This window comes from Juglans microcarpa x Juglans regia, chromosome 4D (assembly GCF_004785595.1).
Source record: "Juglans microcarpa x Juglans regia isolate MS1-56 chromosome 4D, Jm3101_v1.0, whole genome shotgun sequence".
Taxonomy (NCBI): Eukaryota; Viridiplantae; Streptophyta; class Magnoliopsida; order Fagales; family Juglandaceae; genus Juglans; species Juglans microcarpa x Juglans regia.
The window spans coordinates 28888533-28907988 of record NC_054600.1 but is presented as its reverse complement, the minus strand read 5'-3'; the positions used below and the strand labels follow the sequence as shown (position 1 = coordinate 28907988).

At 33.0% G+C, this 19456-nt stretch overlaps 3 protein-coding genes across 3 annotated transcripts; 2 read left to right on the top strand and 1 right to left on the bottom strand.

Moving 5' to 3' along the window:
* Positions 1–7361: 7361 nt before the first annotated feature.
* LOC121260645 (MDIS1-interacting receptor like kinase 2-like) lies at positions 7362–9774 on the top strand. Its single transcript, XM_041162590.1, has 2 exons — positions 7362–8238; positions 9320–9774. The coding sequence occupies exons 1-2, from the start codon at positions 7503–7505 to the stop codon at positions 9694–9696; spliced, it is 1113 nt and encodes a 370-aa protein (XP_041018524.1). The 5' UTR covers positions 7362–7502; the 3' UTR covers positions 9697–9774.
* A 2545-nt stretch (positions 9775–12319) lies between these two features.
* LOC121259702 (MDIS1-interacting receptor like kinase 2-like) lies at positions 12320–15700 on the top strand. The gene is made up of 2 exons (XM_041161417.1): positions 12320–14844; positions 15181–15700. The coding sequence occupies exons 1-2, from the start codon at positions 12435–12437 to the stop codon at positions 15543–15545; spliced, it is 2775 nt and encodes a 924-aa protein (XP_041017351.1). The 5' UTR covers positions 12320–12434; the 3' UTR covers positions 15546–15700.
* A 1006-nt stretch (positions 15701–16706) lies between these two features.
* On the bottom strand, positions 16707–19311 carry LOC121260273 (serine/threonine-protein kinase CTR1-like). Its single transcript, XM_041162098.1, has 6 exons — positions 19252–19311; positions 19054–19153; positions 18754–18864; positions 18318–18396; positions 17231–17326; positions 16707–16809 (listed from the first exon to the last, which is right to left on the bottom strand). The coding sequence occupies exons 1-6, from the start codon at positions 19309–19311 to the stop codon at positions 16707–16709; spliced, it is 549 nt and encodes a 182-aa protein (XP_041018032.1).
* Between the last annotated feature and the right edge of the window lie 145 nt (positions 19312–19456).

The window sequence follows — 19456 nt, the reverse complement described above, 5'->3', positions numbered from 1 at the left end:
TTTTATTTTTATTTTTATCACATTTTATAGTTCTACTAATTAAATGTTAATAATAATTAATATTATAATTAAATTGATATTAAAAAATATTAAATTAATAATAAGTAATATTCTAATTAAATTAATATTAACAAAATATTATTAAATGTTAATAATAATCATTTGATTATTCTAAATGTTAAATGTAAATTATATTCTAATTAATTTAATTTGTTTGCTTGGAGTGAGAAACTAATATTTTAATGTTTGATGAAGTAATTGTAGTTAGTTATATTTGGTGAAGCACTGTAGCTAAAATTCAAATTATTTTAGAGATGTCTAATCCAATGTGAAGTTTTTTTAATACAAATTATCTAAATTTTAGCCATCTTTCAACTTTGGCCAAGCCAATGAAAATGCTCTAAGATGATTAATATCTTACAAGTATTTTAATTTTTCAATTTATACAAACTCTATCGATTTTAAATAAAATGAAGGTATTATTTTCCAAGAAGCACCGTCTTATTACTTTTTATTTATAGATGATAATAAAAAAAAAATTTAATCATAAAAATATTTTATAAGAGTAAATTTGTAAATTAATATAATTTAATATAATACGTTATATTATAAATTTATTTTTAATACAAAATATATTTAATATATTAATTAAAAATTTATTCTTATGAAATCTTTTTACCGTAACTTTTAACAATAATTGATAGTTTTCAAATATAAATAAATTGTACTTCAATCCTAACACATGTCATGGCATCATTTTTGTAAATAGTTGTAGATAACCCAATAAAAGAATGAAAAATATAATTGTTGAAATTTGTTCCATAAAACAACAAAATGTAAGAGACCTTAGTGATTTCATGGCTTATTTTTATGAACAATGCTCCAATGCCTCCCAAATATGCCTCCAAACGTGCTTCAGTGTAATTACATTTTTTTAAACATCTTTAAGTATTTAAAAATAAATAAACTAATTCACTAATAGTCATTTTCTTAATCATTAAAAAAATTAAAAAAAAAATACTAGAGGGGCACATTTGGAGGCATATATGATATATGGGAGGCATACAAACATTTTTCTATTTTATTGAAATTATTATAATTTCAAATTAGCAGGTAGAACACATCATTCACGTCACTTAAATGGTAAGATTTGATTTGTAAAATTTAAAATTTATCTTTTAAATCAAATTATATCATGTAAGTATTTTATTAAATGTGATTTTCAGTTTACACACTGAATTGATAATAATTTTTATTATTATTATTTTTTATTATCACTTTCATCGGAAGTAGTATATATATCCTTAAATGAAAGTAGCTCGCCTCAAACGATGATCAACTAAATAAAGATGTATTTGTATACATTATGTGATGTTATTCTTTTGTGTTGGAAATATTTTCAAAATATTATATTTATTAATATTATTTTTGAGATTTATTTGGAAATATATAAGTTAGTTTAGAAAGAGAGAGATTATAAAGAATTGATCTAGCCTATTGACATTGATGCCTTTGGCTGGGGAAAAAAAAAAAAAAAAAAAAAAAAGGAAGAAGAAGACATTGATGCCTTTGTTTGATCCTCGTAGAAACATAGAGGACATTTTTATTCCACGGGTGGGCTGTGCATGGAGGTAACCCACACGGGCCTAGGCGTGCGGCCCATGAGCCCAAGGCTCCCCAGGAAAGTAATGTAAAAGTTAAATTAATATTATTTTTGAGATTTATTTGGGAAAGATATGAGTTAGTTTAGAAAGAGAGAAATTATAAAGAAATTAATCTAGCCTAATGACATTGATACCTTTGTTTGACCCTCATGGAGTATAGAGGACATTTAGGACTGAACCGCTATGTTTTGGTTTTATATTTTCGAAAATCGATTATGCACCCGTTATCCTGCGGTACCGATTTTACCGGTTTCGATCTGGTTCGGTTCGATTTTTCGATTTTATTAAAAAAATCCGTTTACAAAAAAAATCTGTTTTATTAAAAATCTGTTACTATTTACAAAAATCTGATTTATAACAAAAATCTTCTATAAAAAAACTGTTATAAAACAAAAACTGAAAACAAAAATATGCTAGAAGCCTATAAATACAACTGCTACAAAAACTAAAAATAAAAAATCTGCAATAAAAAGGAAATTATGCTATGAAATAAAATAAATCCAAAAGTCTAAATTACAAGTCTAAAAGTCTAACAAATTACAATATATTAATATTAGTTATATTGATTTAGTATAATTATATTAATATAAGTTATAGTGATTTAATATTCCTATATTAGTATTAATATAAATATTAGTTAAAGTTATAGTTATTACTTATTAGTATAACTAAATATTAGTATTTGTTATAGTGATTTTAATTTAGTATAATAGTATTAATATAACTATCAATATAACTATATCACTGATAGCTATACTAATACTATTATTATAGTGAACAGGTCCGGTCCTAAAAAGCATAGAATCGAAACCGGTCCGGTACCGGCTGGTTTTGAAACTCAGGAAACGGGTCTCAGACCGGACTGGTTCCACCAGTTTGGGTCGATTCGGTCCGATTTTTCGATTAATTTTTACACCTTTGATCATTACAAACTAGTTGGTAGACGCCCACATGACCAGTGGACCAAGTCCAAGTGTTGTGTTGTTTGGCAACAAGTATAGTAAAGTAATATATGTACCTATTCGAACCAGTTTTAATAAACTAAAAAGTTGCATCTTTTAGCCATCTATAAATATGCTCATTGGCCTACAAATTTAACAGTCCTGGAAGGAAATTTTGAATCTCTCTCTCACAAAAGTTTTCATTTTTTCAAAACTTGTTATTAGAATTTATTCATTCTATAAAAAACATATTTTTAATCTCTTGGTTGAATAGTAAAACTTAAGGATATTTGGGTTTAATTTGATGTGTGCATAACATGACAGTTAGATAAATAGACTTATTCTGAGTTTTATTGTATCTTAGAGATAAATTTACTTGTAACTCATATACATATCATAACTAGTGGGAGTGAATGTTGTTTTAAAGAAAATAACATTGTAACGGGTCTTGAAACAAATTCTTTTCTCTCACTATTTTATTATTTTAAAGCCCATTTGCGCCAACATTTTGCTGATTATCTTGTCCAACTTGTGGACAACGAAAAAGTTATGTGAAAGTTGGAATGATTGTATATTTAGACACTAGGTAATAAGTATTTTTAAAGGGTGGGTCTACTACACCCAGGGTTGGGTCTCCCGTTAGTTTATTTTAATTTTTTTTTATATTATTTTTTCAACACTTTTAAATATTAATTTTTTAAAAAAAAATTAACAATATTATTAAACAACAATTTCTTAATGTAAAAAAAAAAAAAACTAAAAAAAAGAAATTGGACAACGAGATCCCTAGCTTTTTCCATTTTTAAATAATACGTAAAATGAACGTATTTTGTTTGAAGCTAATAGTTATTAATTGTCCAGCAAACCACGGAATTAAAGAGGTAGGATGAAAAAACTTTAGGTATATTACTGAACATTCAACCAAACCCAGCTTACTACTTAGTACTTTATCTTAAATTATAAAATAAATAAAATAACTCGTATATTATAAAGAATAATATAACACTTGTATTAAATTTGAAGAAACAGCAGAATGAGAAGTTTAATACAGACTCCTGATCAATTGGTTGAGAACTCGAATGATCCAATCTTGAGTTGGCCTACCATTACACGTTAACCGCGCTTATTTTTGAAAATAAGAATAGAGTTGTGCTACACATAAGCTTCACACAATTTAAACACATATAATTTTACTTTTTTACCATCATATTTCATATTGAAATTTCAATATGAAATATGATGGTAAAAAAGTAAAATCATATATTTTTAAATTTCAATATGAAATATGATGGTAAAAAAGTAAAATCATATATTTTTAAATGGTGTGCAGGGTGTGGAACTAATTTCAATATGAAATATGATGGTAAAAAAGTAAAATCATATATTTTTAAATTTCAATATGAAATATGATGGTAAAAAAGTAAAATCATATATTTTTAAATGGTGTGCAGGGTGTGAAACTTATGTCTAAAATTTTTTAGAAGAATAACATGAGACCGACCGACCACAATGTCCAGCACCTCGTAATCACAATCACAATCATACAGATGAGCAGCAAATTGGGTGAGTAGGTACATAGTTTGATCTTAAGAAAACCAAAGACTAAAATATTTATATGTAATTAAGTGAGTATAGTTCACTCTAAATCATGTAATTATATAGTAAGAATGTCAAACAGAGTTTGCCATTAGAAAACATATTTTGACAAATTAAGTGGTTAACCATCTAACATTTTATAGTAAATCCACGTACAATCATAAAGTACGTAAATATCGCATAATCGTTTTGAAAATAAATGAAGTCTACTATTAAAAAAATAATTTTTTTAGTGTAAGTCCTATGTTTTATTTATTTTTTTTAAAAAAATTATGCGACGGTTACACAATTTACGGTTGCAAATATTTTTTCTCTAATAATAATAAAAAAAAGATTAGCCCACCTACTATGGTTAATGGAATTTCCCGGAACAGTCTCTGTGCATGACTTACTGTTATATAACGATCTCAGCCCCTTGCATGTTGAACTCTGCATCAATCATACACTTAAATTAAAACATACATGGCATGATCCTCTGTTTCCAATAATTCCGTTGAGCTGCTCATCTCTGTTTTGGATACGGTGGTTGACTTTGTGGCGGCATCTGAATTAGAAACTCAGACTCTGCTGGAGAGTGGATGGTGGTCGAGTACCAATTATTCCTCCAATCCATGCACGTGGAATGGGATCATTTGCAATGCTAATGCAAGCGTGACAGGGATATACTTGAATTATGTTTTTTTGGGAAGTACGTTGAAACTCAACTTTTCTTCCTTGACGAATTTAACCCGTCTTGTTCTCGTAGGAGCCGGAATTCGGGGGAGCATCCCACCCGAGATAGGTGTTCTGTCGAAACTCATCACCCTTGATCTGTCCTTCAATAAAATCATAGGCGAGTTCCCTCCTTCACTTACAAATCTCGCCCCATTGGAACGGTTGGATATTTCTTCAAATCAAATCAATGGTTTCATCCCCAAAAGGTTAGGAAATCTTAGGAAAGTTGTACGTTTGGATATGTCTTCTAATCAAATTAGTGGTTTTATACCGTCAGAAATAGGGCTTCTGCAGGGTCTTGTCTTTTTAAACCTACGTGATAACATGATTCATGGTCGTATCCCTTCCACGATTGCTGCTTTAACTAAATTGGAAACTCTGTTCCTTGATGGTAATAAAATCAAAGGCTCAATTCCTATTGGTCTAGGCAGTTGCAAGAACTTGGAGAACTTGTCATTGAGCAACAACTCCTTAACTGGACGCATTCCCTCTGATATCGTTCAACTTACTAGTCTACATACACTTAAAAACTCAGTCATGCTCAAAAGGTATATATAATAATATATCTCTTGCTGAACCATATTTTAAATCATGAATAATCCTCAAAAGCTATGAATGGGGAAGGTACTATGTAACATTGATGGGAGCCATTCAGGTATATGCATTATTGGGGAAAAAGAAACAGTAAGTCGTGATTATCTAATTAAACAAGTGTATCAGAACTTGATCAGGCACCATGTAGAAGTACTAATAAAACACAATGCGTAGGGACTCAAATGACAGTACTACTTGAGCTACAGCCGGGGCACCTATTTTTCTGCATTCATGATATCTCGGAATAAAGAAATATGATAGATATAATGCGAATAGCTTTCAGGATGAAGGTCAGGGCGCTGCTCCTCAATTGAAATCACAGCAATAAAAAATAAATGTATACACAAAATAATTCGCTAAAACATATGCATGTATAAGTTATAAAGTGTTGCTGCAAGCCGGGGGAAGCAAACGATCGAATGCAAATATACATCTAGAAATAGTCTTATATTGATCTTGCAAATTAATGTTTCTACGTACTTTATAATTAATGCTGAATCAGTACTCTTGTTGAGTACGTACAGTTTGAAAACTTTCTGCATATATATGACCCTATGACATTTCAAATTAACACTACTCATCAGCCAATAGACTTTGAATAACATTAGGGGCTAACACTAAATTCCTTCTTATACATATACATATACATATATACATACATATATATAGTCATAGAATTCAAAAGACGGAACACCTTGCGTAGTGCATAGGACGGACCTTCGTTTTCTAGCTGGAACATAAGCAATATAACCATGATTTAACTCCAAGGGGTTGGCTCAAGTGGTGAAAGCCTTGGTCTTGGGTATCATTCTCTTCAAAGTTCAAGGTTCAACACCTAATAGGTACAAACAATCATTCGAGGTCACATCTCCGAGTGAAAAGCCAGCGATTGATTAATTAACTAGTTTCGTGTAGAGAAACTTTCGAGGGTGCGGTGCACGGGACTGGAATTTACTCTGCAAGAGTGGGTCCGAAGGGCCCTACCTTGGAGAGGTTTCCCAACATAAAAAAAAAAATATATATATATATATATATATATATATATATAAGCATGATCAAATAGCATTTTTTGAAAGTTAATTAAGTAGTTAACACACTTACCAAAATGAAAAGATAAGCTAATTAAGTAGTTGACACAGAAAATTACCAGACCCACCTCACTAACTACGTTTTTTTTTTTTTTTTGTAGGCAACCCACCTCACTACTTAATTAGTTTACCTTAAATTATAAAAAATAAACAAATAAAATTGGGTAATGCTAGGGATCCCACTCATGCTCCCGCTCCCATTTTATTTTAATTTTTTTTATTTATTTAGTAATTAAGAAAATGTTGTTTACTAATATTATGAACTTTTTTATTTTTTTAAAAAATATTTAAAAGTATTAAAAAGTGATGGCATGAAATAACCCTTTTTCTTATAGTGTGTGGCCAGCTTTCCCGGCCACCCAATTATTAACAAACTCAGGATTGGTAAATTCGTTTGGATAATAGATTTTTGCTTTAATTTAGTTTGGGTTCATCGGACTGAGTTCGAGGTGGTAGTACTACTTGCTGATTACTATTGGAATAATTAACTTTTTGAGTACTCTTTGGGGGAATTTAAGATCCGAATTCACGTACGTGAGAAAGTCTTGCGGAATTGAAGCTTCCAAGTCAATTCAAGGAAACTTCCGAAATTGATATATAGGGACTGCTTTAATTAGTTGAAGAGTCTCGAGTGACCAAAAGACACGCCAAAATTAATGGTTGGCGTGTTGGAAAATAAGAATAATAGACCGATCGACCAACCACAATGGCCAGCACCTGATCACAATCATAATTAATCATACACAGCAGCAAATTGGGTGAGCACGAAATTCACAATCGTGGACTCCAGGTCAACGGAGACTGTCATGAATCTCTCTGCATGACTCAGTACTGTGTTATTCACGATCGATCAGCCCCTTCGAAGTTAAAAGTACTCATCAATCATACATAGACTTAAAACATACATGGCATTCTCTCTTTCCATTTCCGCTGTGCTGCTCACATGGTGCATCTCCATGTTTCTTTTTTTCTTAGTTACTGGGGCTTTAGTTCTCTTTCGTCGACGCATGGTTAAGAAAACTAAACCAAAGTCGATAGAAAGAAAGAATGGGGACTTTTTCTCAATATGGAATTATGATGGACACATTGCGTATGAAGAGATCATTAAAGCAACCGAGAACTTTGATATTAGATATTGTATTGGAACTGGTAGTTATGGTAGTGTTTACAAAGCCGAATTACCCGGCGGCAAAGTGGTTGCCTTGAAGAAACTTCATCGATTAGAAGCGGAGAATAAAGCTTTTGATAAGAGTTTTCAGAACGAGGTAAAGGTGCTGACAGAGATTCGACATCGAAATATTATAAAGCTTCACGGTTTTTGTTTACATAAGAGATGCATGTTTTTGGTGTATGAGTACATGGAAAGGGGAAGCCTATTTTGTGTACTTCGAAATGATGCTGAAGCTGTAGAACTGGATTGGAACAAGAGGGTGAACATCATCAAATGCACAGCACATGCCTTATCTTATATGCATCATGAATGTATGCCTGCACTTGTTCATCGGGATATATCGAGCAACAATATCCTATTGAACTCTAAATTGGAGGCATTTATCTCTGACTTTGGCACGGCTAGACTCCTTCATCCTGATTCCTCTAACCGAACGTTAGTTGCCGGAACTTACGGTTATATTGCCCCAGGTAATTAATTGTTATTTTTGTAAGTGCAATATCTTATGTCTTTAATCATTTATTTAGTTATTTATTTCACTCCTCACAATTATTCTACCTGTAGCATATATGAATGGTTTTCCATGTACTCATCATCTACAATAACAACCATATAACACTGCTGATAGGATATGCTTGATTTTGAGGTATGGTTCAATTAATGTTGAATGTTATTTTTTGTTAAGTTAATTTATAAGATGATGATTATATGTGTACATGCATATATATATATATATATATAAATTCTATTTGCAGTCCTGAATAGTAGACTGCATGTGCAGTCTTTATTGATGAATGATGGTAAAAATGAAAAAATCATCATTTTAAAAAGGATATTATTGTAATTTTAATTTTTTTACAATATAACTGAATGAGCTTGCATGAGCAGTCTCCATTTAGAGACGGTATATAGACTAACTCAATATATATTCTGTTTCATGCTCAAACAATGATCTATAACAAACAATTTTATCAAACTTAAATAACCGGTCACATTAAAAATTGAGAACATTATTTAATGTATTTTAATGGAGAAAAATTTAGGTGGAATTAGAAGAAGACTTTTCATATATACTTTTGATGAATTTTAAGAGATTTTCTGATTCTTTGAGGGGGGAAAAATACATTATTTTCAGTTTTATTTCAAATTAAATGAAGTTTTCTATCTTTTTTAGGCCAGGGGCAATGGCCCTATCTGGTCTCCATGTGGCATCGTCACTGTTTGCCACGTTAGCCATGTTATGTTGGTGATGAACTGAGAGTTAGTTCGAATTCAGAGATAAGATAAGATGATTTTAGATGAAAGATGAAAATTGAATTGTTTATTATATTTTGTATAAAAATTTGAGAAAGTTGTAATGATGAGATAAGGTCATGAAATATTTTCTGAATCCAAACGAGACCTGAATGTAGCAAACAATCACTTCCTCTAGAAAGCTTCGTGCATTTACTAGTGTTGACAATTTTATAAAATAAAAAAATAAAAGAAAGAAAGAAGAAAAAAATGCATTATACTATTAGTAATTTTTCTTTTTATTTTCTTTCAATGCAGAACTAGCCTATACCATGGTGATCACTAAAGAATGCGATGTTTATAGCTTTGGTGTGGTGGTATTGGAGATTTTAATGGGAAGACATCCAGGAGATCAACTCTTGACTTTATCATCATCGTTATGGTGTCAGGATGCAGTAATGTTACATGAAATTTTAGACCAGCGCTTACAGCCTCCAAATCATCAAGTTGCAAAGGATATTTGCCTTGCTGCTACACTGGCAATTGCTTGCCTAAGCACAGAACCAAATTCTCGACCTACAATGAAACGTGTGTCCAAAGATTTTCTTTCCTGCAAGAAGCCAGCAGCTGAGCCCCTACATTCAGTTTCACTCTGGCATCTGAGGAACCAAGTACTACATGATTGGAAAGAATGAAAACTCAATCTTGAATTTTAGTGTTCCACAGATGTTTCTCTATTTTTTTCGTCACCTGGATCTTATATTTATATATTTTTTTCAAAATAAATATACAGAATTTACATATTTTAAAACTATAAATATCATTTCTCAATATATTTATATACATTGAAGGAGAACGTGATGTTATTCTTTTGTACGTTTTGTCCGACTTGTGGACAATTGAATATTTCTATTTAGACACCAGGTATGGTGCAATAAACAGGTACGTTTAAACTCAAGGTTAAAATGAATGTATTTGTTTGAAGATAAAAGATATTTGTAATTATGAATTGTGTAATCACCGTATAATCGTATTGAAAAAAGTAAATAAAACATGAGATCCACGCGAAAAAAAAATTAATTTTTTTATAGTAGATCTCTCTCTTATTCAAAGCGATTATATGACGTTTATGTACTTCACAGTTACATATAAAATAACACTTATTTGAAGCTAATAGTCATTCATTGTCCAGCAAACCATGGAATTAAAGACGTACAAAAGAACAACATATATACTTAGTTTACCTTAAAATTATCAAATAATTGTAATATACCCTCATGATTTTTAAAAATAAATAAAAATTACTCTTAAATTCTAAAAAATAACATAATACTTTTATTAAATTTTAAGAAACAAGTAGAATGCGAAGTTAATTCTCAGACTCTTCAATTGGTTGAACGATCTACTCTTAAGTTGGCCTACCATTATGCACTTAGTTTTCTAAATGAAATCAAGTGCGCGGCGCGCAGCCTTCAACTCAAGCCACAAAATTCTTAACAAACTCAGGATTGGTAAATTCGTTTGGATAGTAGACTTTAATTGCTTTAATTTTTACTTTAGGTTGGTCGGACTAAGAGCAATAGTATTGGACTAGTCAAATACCAGTGAAGTAAAAAAAATATGGCTAGTTTTTTATTAAATCAACTGCATTGAACTAGCTAAAGTCCTTCGAGTAACGGTAAATCCAAACCTTTCTCCATCTTTGACTAGCCAAAACATATATTTTATTTCAAAATATTGCTATCTCTAATTATTAATTAACATTTTCAATAATAATACTAATTAACTAATTTTGTGCATGGTTATTAATATTGTTATCTCTAATTATTAATTAACATGGTTAGTGTAGTTTCAAAATATGAAAAAAATAAATAAAATATTATTATTAAAAATAATATTATATTAATATTTTAACTAATATATGATAATTCAATATGGAGTACATGTTAAATGGCTTTGACTTTAGGTAAAACACGTAGTTTTAAGCAAATTTTGGCTTTGACTTTAGTTAGACCGGCATTGGCAGTGCTCTATAGTCTAAAGTCCGAAGTGGTTGTTGATTACTTTGAAATAATTAACCTACCTTGTCGACTATTCTTTGGAGAAATTTAGGATCCGGAACGTGCAAAGTGTTGCGGAATTAACGAAAATTTGGAGAAATTGCTTTATTTGATCTCTAGTTTAGGTTGTGTTTGGATGTTGAAGTGAGTTGAGTTAATAAAATATTGTTAGAATATTATTTTTTAATATTATTATTATTTTAAGTTTTGAAAAAATTGAATTGTTTATTATATTTTGTATTGAAATTTGAAAAAGTTGTAATGATGAGTTGAAATGAGTTGTAGTTTCAAACGAAGCTTAAAGTCTTAACTGACCAAAAGAGACACCAAAATGGCTGCCGTGTTGGAAAACTGCAACAATAGAATATGAGTCATCCAACAACCATAGCCCTCTCTCAGTTTTTTTCTTTTTCAATTTCGCCGGCCTAATTTTGAAGACTCAAATTACTAAAATATGGCCCGAAAATATGTGAAACCTGATGTTAACACTCAGGATTGGTAAATTCATTTGGATGGTAGATTTTAATTGCTTTAATTTTTACTTTTAGGTTCATCAGACTAGATCCGAAGTAGTTCATATTGATTACTTTTAAAATAATGAGTTTTGCTACAAATCAGTAACTGTTCACATCATACACCTCATATTTATAATTTTTTTATAAAGTGTAAATGTATTTTTTATAAAATATATAGATATTTTTTATAAAGTGTGAAGTATAGAATGATGAATAATGACTAATAAAATTCTTTTCTGAAATAATTAACCTAACTTGTCAACTTCTCTTTTCAAATCCGGACGTGCAAAGTCTTGCGGAATTAATGAAAATTCCAAGTCAAGGAAATTCCGAAATTGATAATGAGGATTGCTTTATTTGACTCTAGTTTAGTCTTAACTGACCTCGCGTGTTGGAAAACTGGAACAATAATTCAATTGTTAATTTCAATTGTTAATTGAGACGTGGAGAAGTTGATCTTTTTTATTATCTCATCTCATTCTATTTTTTAACTTTTTAAATATTATTTAAATATATATATACTTAATTTTAATTTTTTACTTTTTTTATCTATTAATCATTATAATTATTTTAAACTTCTAAATAAAATACAAAAAATAATTTAATTTTTGAAAATCTCAAAACAAAATTTATATTAAAAATTTATATTATAACAATATTTAAACTTTATAATAATTTTATTTATTTATTTATTTTTTCTTTTCTAAAATTCTATAAAATATTATAACTTAAACTATTTTATTACTATTCACATGTCATTTTCTCATCTATCTCGTTCCGTCATGGTTTCTGATCTGCATGAACATATAACAACCGGTCCTTCGAAGCTGCACCGATGCATCGATCATACACTTGAACATGGCTCACTCCCCTTCCATTTCCACCGCATGGGCTCTCTGCATCTTGTTCTACGGAGCCTATTTCGATACGATGATCGACTTGGTGGCAGCATCTGGGTCATCATCGTCAGCACTAGAACTCGAAGCCAAGACTCTGCGGGAGAGTGGATGGTGGCCGAGTCACAATGCCAGTGATTCCTCCGGTCCTTGCGAGTGGGATGGTATCACTTGCAATGCTGGTAGAAGCGTCACAGTTATCAACTTAGACAGTGTCACTTTGGGAAGTAAGTTGAAACTCAACTTTTCTTACTTGCCAAATCTAGTCTCTCTTAGACTGAGCCAAACTAATCTTCAGGGAAGCATCCCATCTGAGATAGGCTTTTTATCCAAACTCATATTCCTTGATCTCTCCTACAATAATCTTGTTGGTTTTATCCCTCCTGAGATAGGTCTGCTATCGAAACTCACCGGCATGTATGTAACCTTCAATGATCTCACTGGCAACTTCCCTCCTTCGCTGACAAACCTCACCGAAATAGAAGTATTGGATGTTTCTTCAAATCATCTCACTGGTTTCATACCCAACAGCTTCGGTAATATGAGCAAGCTCGTTGCATTGGATTTGAGCAATAACAATTTCACTGGACCCATCCCCTCATCTCTTGGTCTTTTACCCAATATCACCCATTTGCTTCTCTCTGTAAACAACTTCAATGGCTTCGTACCCAAAGAAATAGGGAATCTGAGCAAACTCATTCTATTAAATATGAAGGGAAACAGCTTCATCGGACCAATCCATTCTTCTCTTCTGCTTTTAACCAATCTCACGCATTTGCTTATCTCTGGAAACAACTTCAATGGCTCCGTAACCAAAGAATTAGGAAATCTGAACAAACTCATTCAATTAGATCTGAAGGGAAACAACTTCATCGGAGCAATCCCTTCTTCTCTTCTGCTTTTAACCAATCTCACCCATTTGATTCTCTCTGAAAACAACTTCAATGGCTCCATACCCAAGGAAATAGGTAATCTGAGCAAACTCATTCAATTAGATCTGAAGGGAAACAACTTCAAAGGAGCAATCCCTTCTTCTCTTCCATTTTTAACCAATCTCACCTTTTTGGACATGTCTTCTAATCAATTCACTGGTCTTATACCGTCAAAAATAGGGCTTCTAAAGGGTCTTGTCGGTTTGGACCTGAGTAATAACATCCTTATTGGTCAAATCCCTTCAACTATTGGCAATTTAACTAATTTGCAAACTCTGTTCCTTGCTAGGAATCAAATCAATGGTTCTATTCCAGTACAATTAGGGAGTTTGAAGAAGTTGACACATCTGAATCTAGAAGGTAATAATCTCACTGGTTCAATTTCAGTTGATCTAGCCAATTTCCAAGTCTTGGAGCACTTATTATTGAGCAACAACTCCTTAACTGGAAACATTCCCGGTCAAATTCGTTATATACGTTCGATAAAATCTATTGGCCTTAGTCATAACTTTCTCAGCGGAGAAATCCCTTTTGAATTTTGGAGTTTACCGTATTTAAATTTCTTGGATCTCAGTTACAATAATCTTACCGGAAAAATTCCCGACGGGTATCAGAGTCGTACCTCTTTCGCATTAATTGGCAACAAGAATCTGTGTGGTAACTTCAACGGTATCCCTCCTTGCCTTGCAAGTACCTCTCCCGCAATTGTTTCGAGTGAAAAATCAACCAGAATAAAAATTTTTGTTCCCATCCCAATCTTCTTCCTTATTCTCTTTGCTATTGGGGTTTTACTCCTTTGTCGACGCATGTTTAAGCAAACTAAACCAAATTCGATAGAAACAAAGAATGGGAACTTGTTCTCGGTATGGAATTACGATGGACACATTGCATATGAAGACATCCTTAAAGCAACCGAGGACTTTGACATTAGATATTGTATTGGAACCGGTGGTTATGGTAGTGTTTACAAAGCCGAATTACCTGGCGGTAAAGTGGTTGCCTTGAAGAAACTTCATCGATTAGAGGCTGAGAACGCAACTTTTGATAAGAGTTTTCAGAACGAGGTAAAGGTGCTGACAGAGATTCGACATCGAAACATTATAAAACTTCATGGTTTTTGTTTACATAAACAATGCATGTTTTTAGTCTATGAGTATATGGAAAGGGGAAGCCTATTTTGTGTGCTAAGAGATGATACTGAGGCTCTGGAACTGGATTGGAATAAGAGGGTGAACATCATCAAATGCACAGCACATGCCTTATCTTACATGCATCATGAATGCATACCAGCAATTGTTCACCGAGATATATCAAGCAACAATATCCTTTTGAACTCTAAATTTGAACCATTTGTCTCTGACTTTGGTACTGCTAAACTTCTTCATCTTGATTCTTCCAATCAAACATTACTTGTCGGAACTTACGGTTACATCGCTCCAGGTAAATTCTTCCCTTTTTTGCAATAACTTAGATGTCTTTAATGGTTTATTTATTTCACTCATTCCAATTGTTCGGCACGAATGGGTTTCCATCTACTCATGCTAGTTGGGGATATGCATGATTTTGAGGTTATGGTTCTATTTGTTAATTTTAATGCATATCTACAGACTACCACATTAGCCGTGTTAATCACTTCCTCTAGCTAGAAAATTTCTAGTGATCACAAGTTTTGATAAGTTTGTTAAAGAAAAACTTGAAAAATAAAAAGACAGAAAGAAGAAAAAGAAATGCATTATACTTTTCAGTAGTTTTCAATTTTCTTTTCTTTCTATGCAGAACTGGCATATACCATGGTGGTTACTGAAAAATGCGATGTTTATAGCTTTGGAGTAGTGGCCCTGGAAATATTAATGGGAAGACATCCGGGAGAACTCTTGACTTTATTATCATCATTACCATATCAAAACGTGATGTTACATGAAATGTTAGACCAACGGTTACCAGCTCCAAATCATCGAGTTGCACAAGATATTTGCTTTGTTGCTACAATAGCACTTGCATGCCTACGCACCAAACCAAAATCTCGGCCTACAATGAAACGTGTGTCCCAAGATTTTGTTTCCGACAGGAAGCCTTCAGCTAAGCCCCTACATACAGTTTCACTCTTGCATCTGATTGAAGACAGTGAAACTCAATCATGAAATGCTTGTTATAAGGTTGAGCGTCTTGTTGTTCGATGAACTTCCATGTTGGTGTGTGTGTGTGTCAATCTGTCTCTGTTTTTTAGCGTATGTTATGCAATATTCACATAACATAAGTTGTGAGAAATTATGAAATATCATCTGGTTCGCATCTATTTCATCTGGTTTATGTTTATGACATATTCCCATTATTCACATACAGTATACTTCTAGTTGTTTTAGGCCTTATTTGTTTTCAGAAATGAGATGAGATAAAAATTGAAAGTTATAATAAAATATTATTAGAATATATTTTTTTAATATTATTTTTGTTTCAAGATTTGAAAAAATTGAATTGTTTATTATATTTTGTATGGAAATTTGAAAAAATTGTAATGATTAGATGAGATAAGATGAAAAATTTTGTGAAAGTGAACGAGGCCTTAGTGTATGTTATGCAATATTATTCCTATTGAATGCATAAAAGAACAAGAGAGAGATGGAGAACTAGTTGTTGTTAGAAGGGAGACAGAGCGAGAGAGATACGAATATCGATCATTTCTACGATTGTAACAGCTAGTCAATTGCTTCCACGTACAGTGTTTTGTAGTGAAAATATGCTCTGCAAAACTACGTACTGTTAGATGGCAAACCAGACAGCATGAGAAGCACAACTTACAAAGAAAAAGTAATTTTTATCAGATTCCACTGCCTTCAATCTTGGTAGGTAGGAAGGAAGGAAGTACTCGATTGCATTATTACAACGTCAAAACTCAGCAAAGAGCATGATGCGAGAACATACCGATTCCAGACGCAGCTAGCATGCCACAATAAAGAGATTAATGCATACCTATTTAGTTAATTCCGAATTTGAATGAGAATAGCTTAATAAGATCAAGGCTGTCTCCACTCAAAAACCCATTGTAAATGCAAAAGACACTTCTCTGCATCTTACGTAAAGGTTTCAGCTTGGTGGGTATAATTGCCTCTTTTGTTTTTTTTTTTTTTTGGAATGGGTTAGACAAGCAACACAGCTAGATATAGTTGTCAACCACCAAAAAGGTTGAATCTATTTGGTTATTCGACTCCAAATCAGCTTGGGGTATTGGAGAATGTTTCATATTGATATATATATATATATATTATATATTATGGAGTGACATTGGGTGGAGTACCCCCTAGCTAGGTTACGTTCCCACCCATCTGTATTAACTGCACTGGAGACTTAAGCAACTTCTTCAGGGATTGAACTATACTAGCAAAAGATGGGCGCTGAACAGAATCACTGCCAAGCAAAGTAAGAAACCCGTTAGAATTCAACCAAGATTTTAAAATTAACAAGTCACTGGACAAAATGCATCCACGAACTTCCAAAAAATTAAGTGTACATGCATGCAAAATTATGTCAAGCATTATATTGGCCAAATTCTTATATGAATATTAAATTTTGTTTCGTGTTATATTCGCTACTCGGAAGCCAATGACATGTCGATATGATGGCATACAAGACTCCCACGTTGTGTACAAGGTTAAGAGTGCAAGCTAGGCATGCTTTGTTGGATAAGCTGCATGTTCGGCATGAAGCCATGCAGTGATGTTCTTGTGTATCCCCAAGAAATTAATTAAAAACTCAAATCTGGAAACTCAAAAAATTTAAAATATGATTGAAATACTAGAAATTGGCTAGTGGCTTCAGGCACACTTACTCAGCCCAGCTGAATTCAATTAGGGAAGCCAAGACTGGGGAGACATTCTGAGGGATAGCTGGCCTTCTGTTTTGGAAAGCAACAGCTCCCAACAACCTGAAAGTGTGCACGATCAAATTCAATGTGTTTACTGATATGGAAGATTAACGGGTCAAAAGCAGAAACAAACGTTCAAAAGTAAACTCTATAGATGATCTTGATCCTCATAGATTACCTGTGCAGGGCTAAGTCCACTCCAAGGTTGTTGCATGGTTACAAGCTCCCACGGGATCACTCCAAAACTGTAAACATCAGACTTCCAAAAATAAAAATCACGAGCAAGAAAAAAGCTTTGGGGATGGTGCTGCCAGTTTTCACGTGGAGGACTGTTTAAGCAAGCAAAACCACAGTGCATAAAAGATGCTTGAGAAAAGTTCTGAAAAACCTCCTTTTCATTCACTTGTTCGAATAATACTTCTTGCACTGCTTACAGCCTTTTTATAGACCAGTATAATAACAACCTCTTCCATATATCTGATGACAGCTGTACAAAATATTCTAGCAATCTGATTCTACTTTATTCTAGAGTATGCTGTTTACAGGAGAATGATTTGTTGCGGCTATGGCAGACTGGTGCGGCTATGGCAGAGTCATTGGCCTTGTCTTCTGCTGCTAGTACAGAAATATTGTCTGCTGGTGCAGCACTTGTATGCTCTTGAATCTTTTCCTTAACAGCCCCCCTCGATCCAAGTAACACCTGGCAAATGGTGAGACTTGACCGAAGTTGAGCAACCGAGAAATAGACAACGGCTTAGTCAGAATATCTGAAATTTGGTCTCTGCTGGAAACAAAACAGACTTGAAGAGTTTTGGCTGCAACTCTCTCTCACAAAATGATAATCCAACTCAACATATTTTTAGTACGAGCATGCATGACAGGATTTACCGAAAGGTATGTAGCTCCCAAGTTGTCACACCATAATGTGGGTGGTGTAGACAAAAAAACTCCAAGCTCTTTTAAAAGAGATTGAATCCAAATGATCTCACAGGCTGTATTTGCAACAACCTTATACTCGGCTTTGGTTGATGATCTAGCAATGGTGGGTTACTTTTTGGATCCCCATGATACAAGATGTGAACCATAATAGACACAAAAACCTCTCGTGGACTTCTTTTCATCCGGACAACCTGCTCAATCAGCATCAGAAAGTGTAAAAGATGAAGATGAAGTGAAGTGAAGACCAAAATTAGAAGTGTGTTTTAGGTAGCGAAGAATTCTTTTCACAGTTTGTCAATGTGGAATTTTTGGTGAATGCATGAATTGACAAACTTTATTAACCGCAAAGGAAATGTCGAGACGAGTAAAAGAAATATATTGTAGGCTACCAACTACACGACGGTATAAGAGAGGGTCTTCAAAGGTCACTCCATCTAGTGCTGATAATTTAGTGGAGGTGGACATGGGAGTTGAAACTGATTTGGCATTATGCATGTTGGTACGCTGAAGCAAATCTGAAATATATTTAGATTGACACATGAATAAACCTTGTTGATTTCGGCAAACTTCAATACCCAAGAAGTAATAAAGTTTACCCAAATCCTTGACTGGAAAAGCAGTACCAAGTGCAGCAATAAAATTAGAAATAAGTGTAGAATCTGAACCAGTAACAATGAGATCATCAACATAAACCAGTACAAAAAGAACATGCAAGGAATTTCGATAAATGAACAAAGAAGAGTCAGATTTTGACTCATGAAATCCTAGAGCAAATAACTTGGTACTTAACTTGGAAAACTAGGCCCTAAGAGCCTATTTAAGACCATAAATGGCATTTTTCAACTTACACACACGAGTGGGAAAATCAGGATTGACAAAGCCCGGGGGTTGTCTCATGTAGATGGCCTCCTCCAGTTCACCATGTAGAAATGCATTATGTATGTCAAGCTGATGTAAGGACCAATTATATAACACAACCAAAGACACTAAAACCCGAATGGTCACTAGTTTAATTACTGGACAAAAAGTTTCTAAAAAATCAATACCTTTTTGCTGATGAAATCCCTTGGCAACAAGGCGGGCTTTGCGCCTTTCAAGAGATCCATCAGCATTCCTCTTGGTTTTGAGGACCCATTTGGGGCCTAAGACATTGTATGAAGAGGAATCAGGGACAAGGTCTCATGTATGATTATTCATCAGTGCACGAAATTCAGTGTGCATGGCATCATGCCATTCTTGGTGCTTAGAAGC

What these genes read in the sequence shown, in the direction of transcription:
- LOC121260645 (XM_041162590.1), top strand. Translation starts at nt 7,503, where the DNA reads ATGGCATTCTCTCTTTCCATTTCCGCTGTGCTGCTCACATGGTGCATC. An exon ending in TTACGGTTATATTGCCCCAG is followed by an intron (nt 8,239 to 9,319) that starts GTAATTAATTGT and finishes CTTTCAATGCAG; the next exon opens with AACTAGCCTATACCATGGTG.
- LOC121259702 (XM_041161417.1), top strand. Translation starts at nt 12,435, where the DNA reads ATGGCTCACTCCCCTTCCATTTCCACCGCATGGGCTCTCTGCATCTTG. An exon ending in TTACGGTTACATCGCTCCAG is followed by an intron (nt 14,845 to 15,180) that starts GTAAATTCTTCC and finishes CTTTCTATGCAG; the next exon opens with AACTGGCATATACCATGGTG.
- LOC121260273 (XM_041162098.1), bottom strand. Translation starts at nt 19,311, where the DNA reads ATGGATCTCTTGAAAGGCGCAAAGCCCGCCTTGTTGCCAAGGGATTTC. An exon ending in GGGATTTCATCAGCAAAAAG is followed by an intron (nt 19,154 to 19,251) that starts GTATTGATTTTT and finishes TCCTTACATCAG; the next exon opens with CTTGACATACATAATGCATT. An exon ending in AGTTTGCCGAAATCAACAAG is followed by an intron (nt 18,397 to 18,753) that starts GTTTATTCATGT and finishes CTGATTGAGCAG; the next exon opens with GTTGTCCGGATGAAAAGAAG.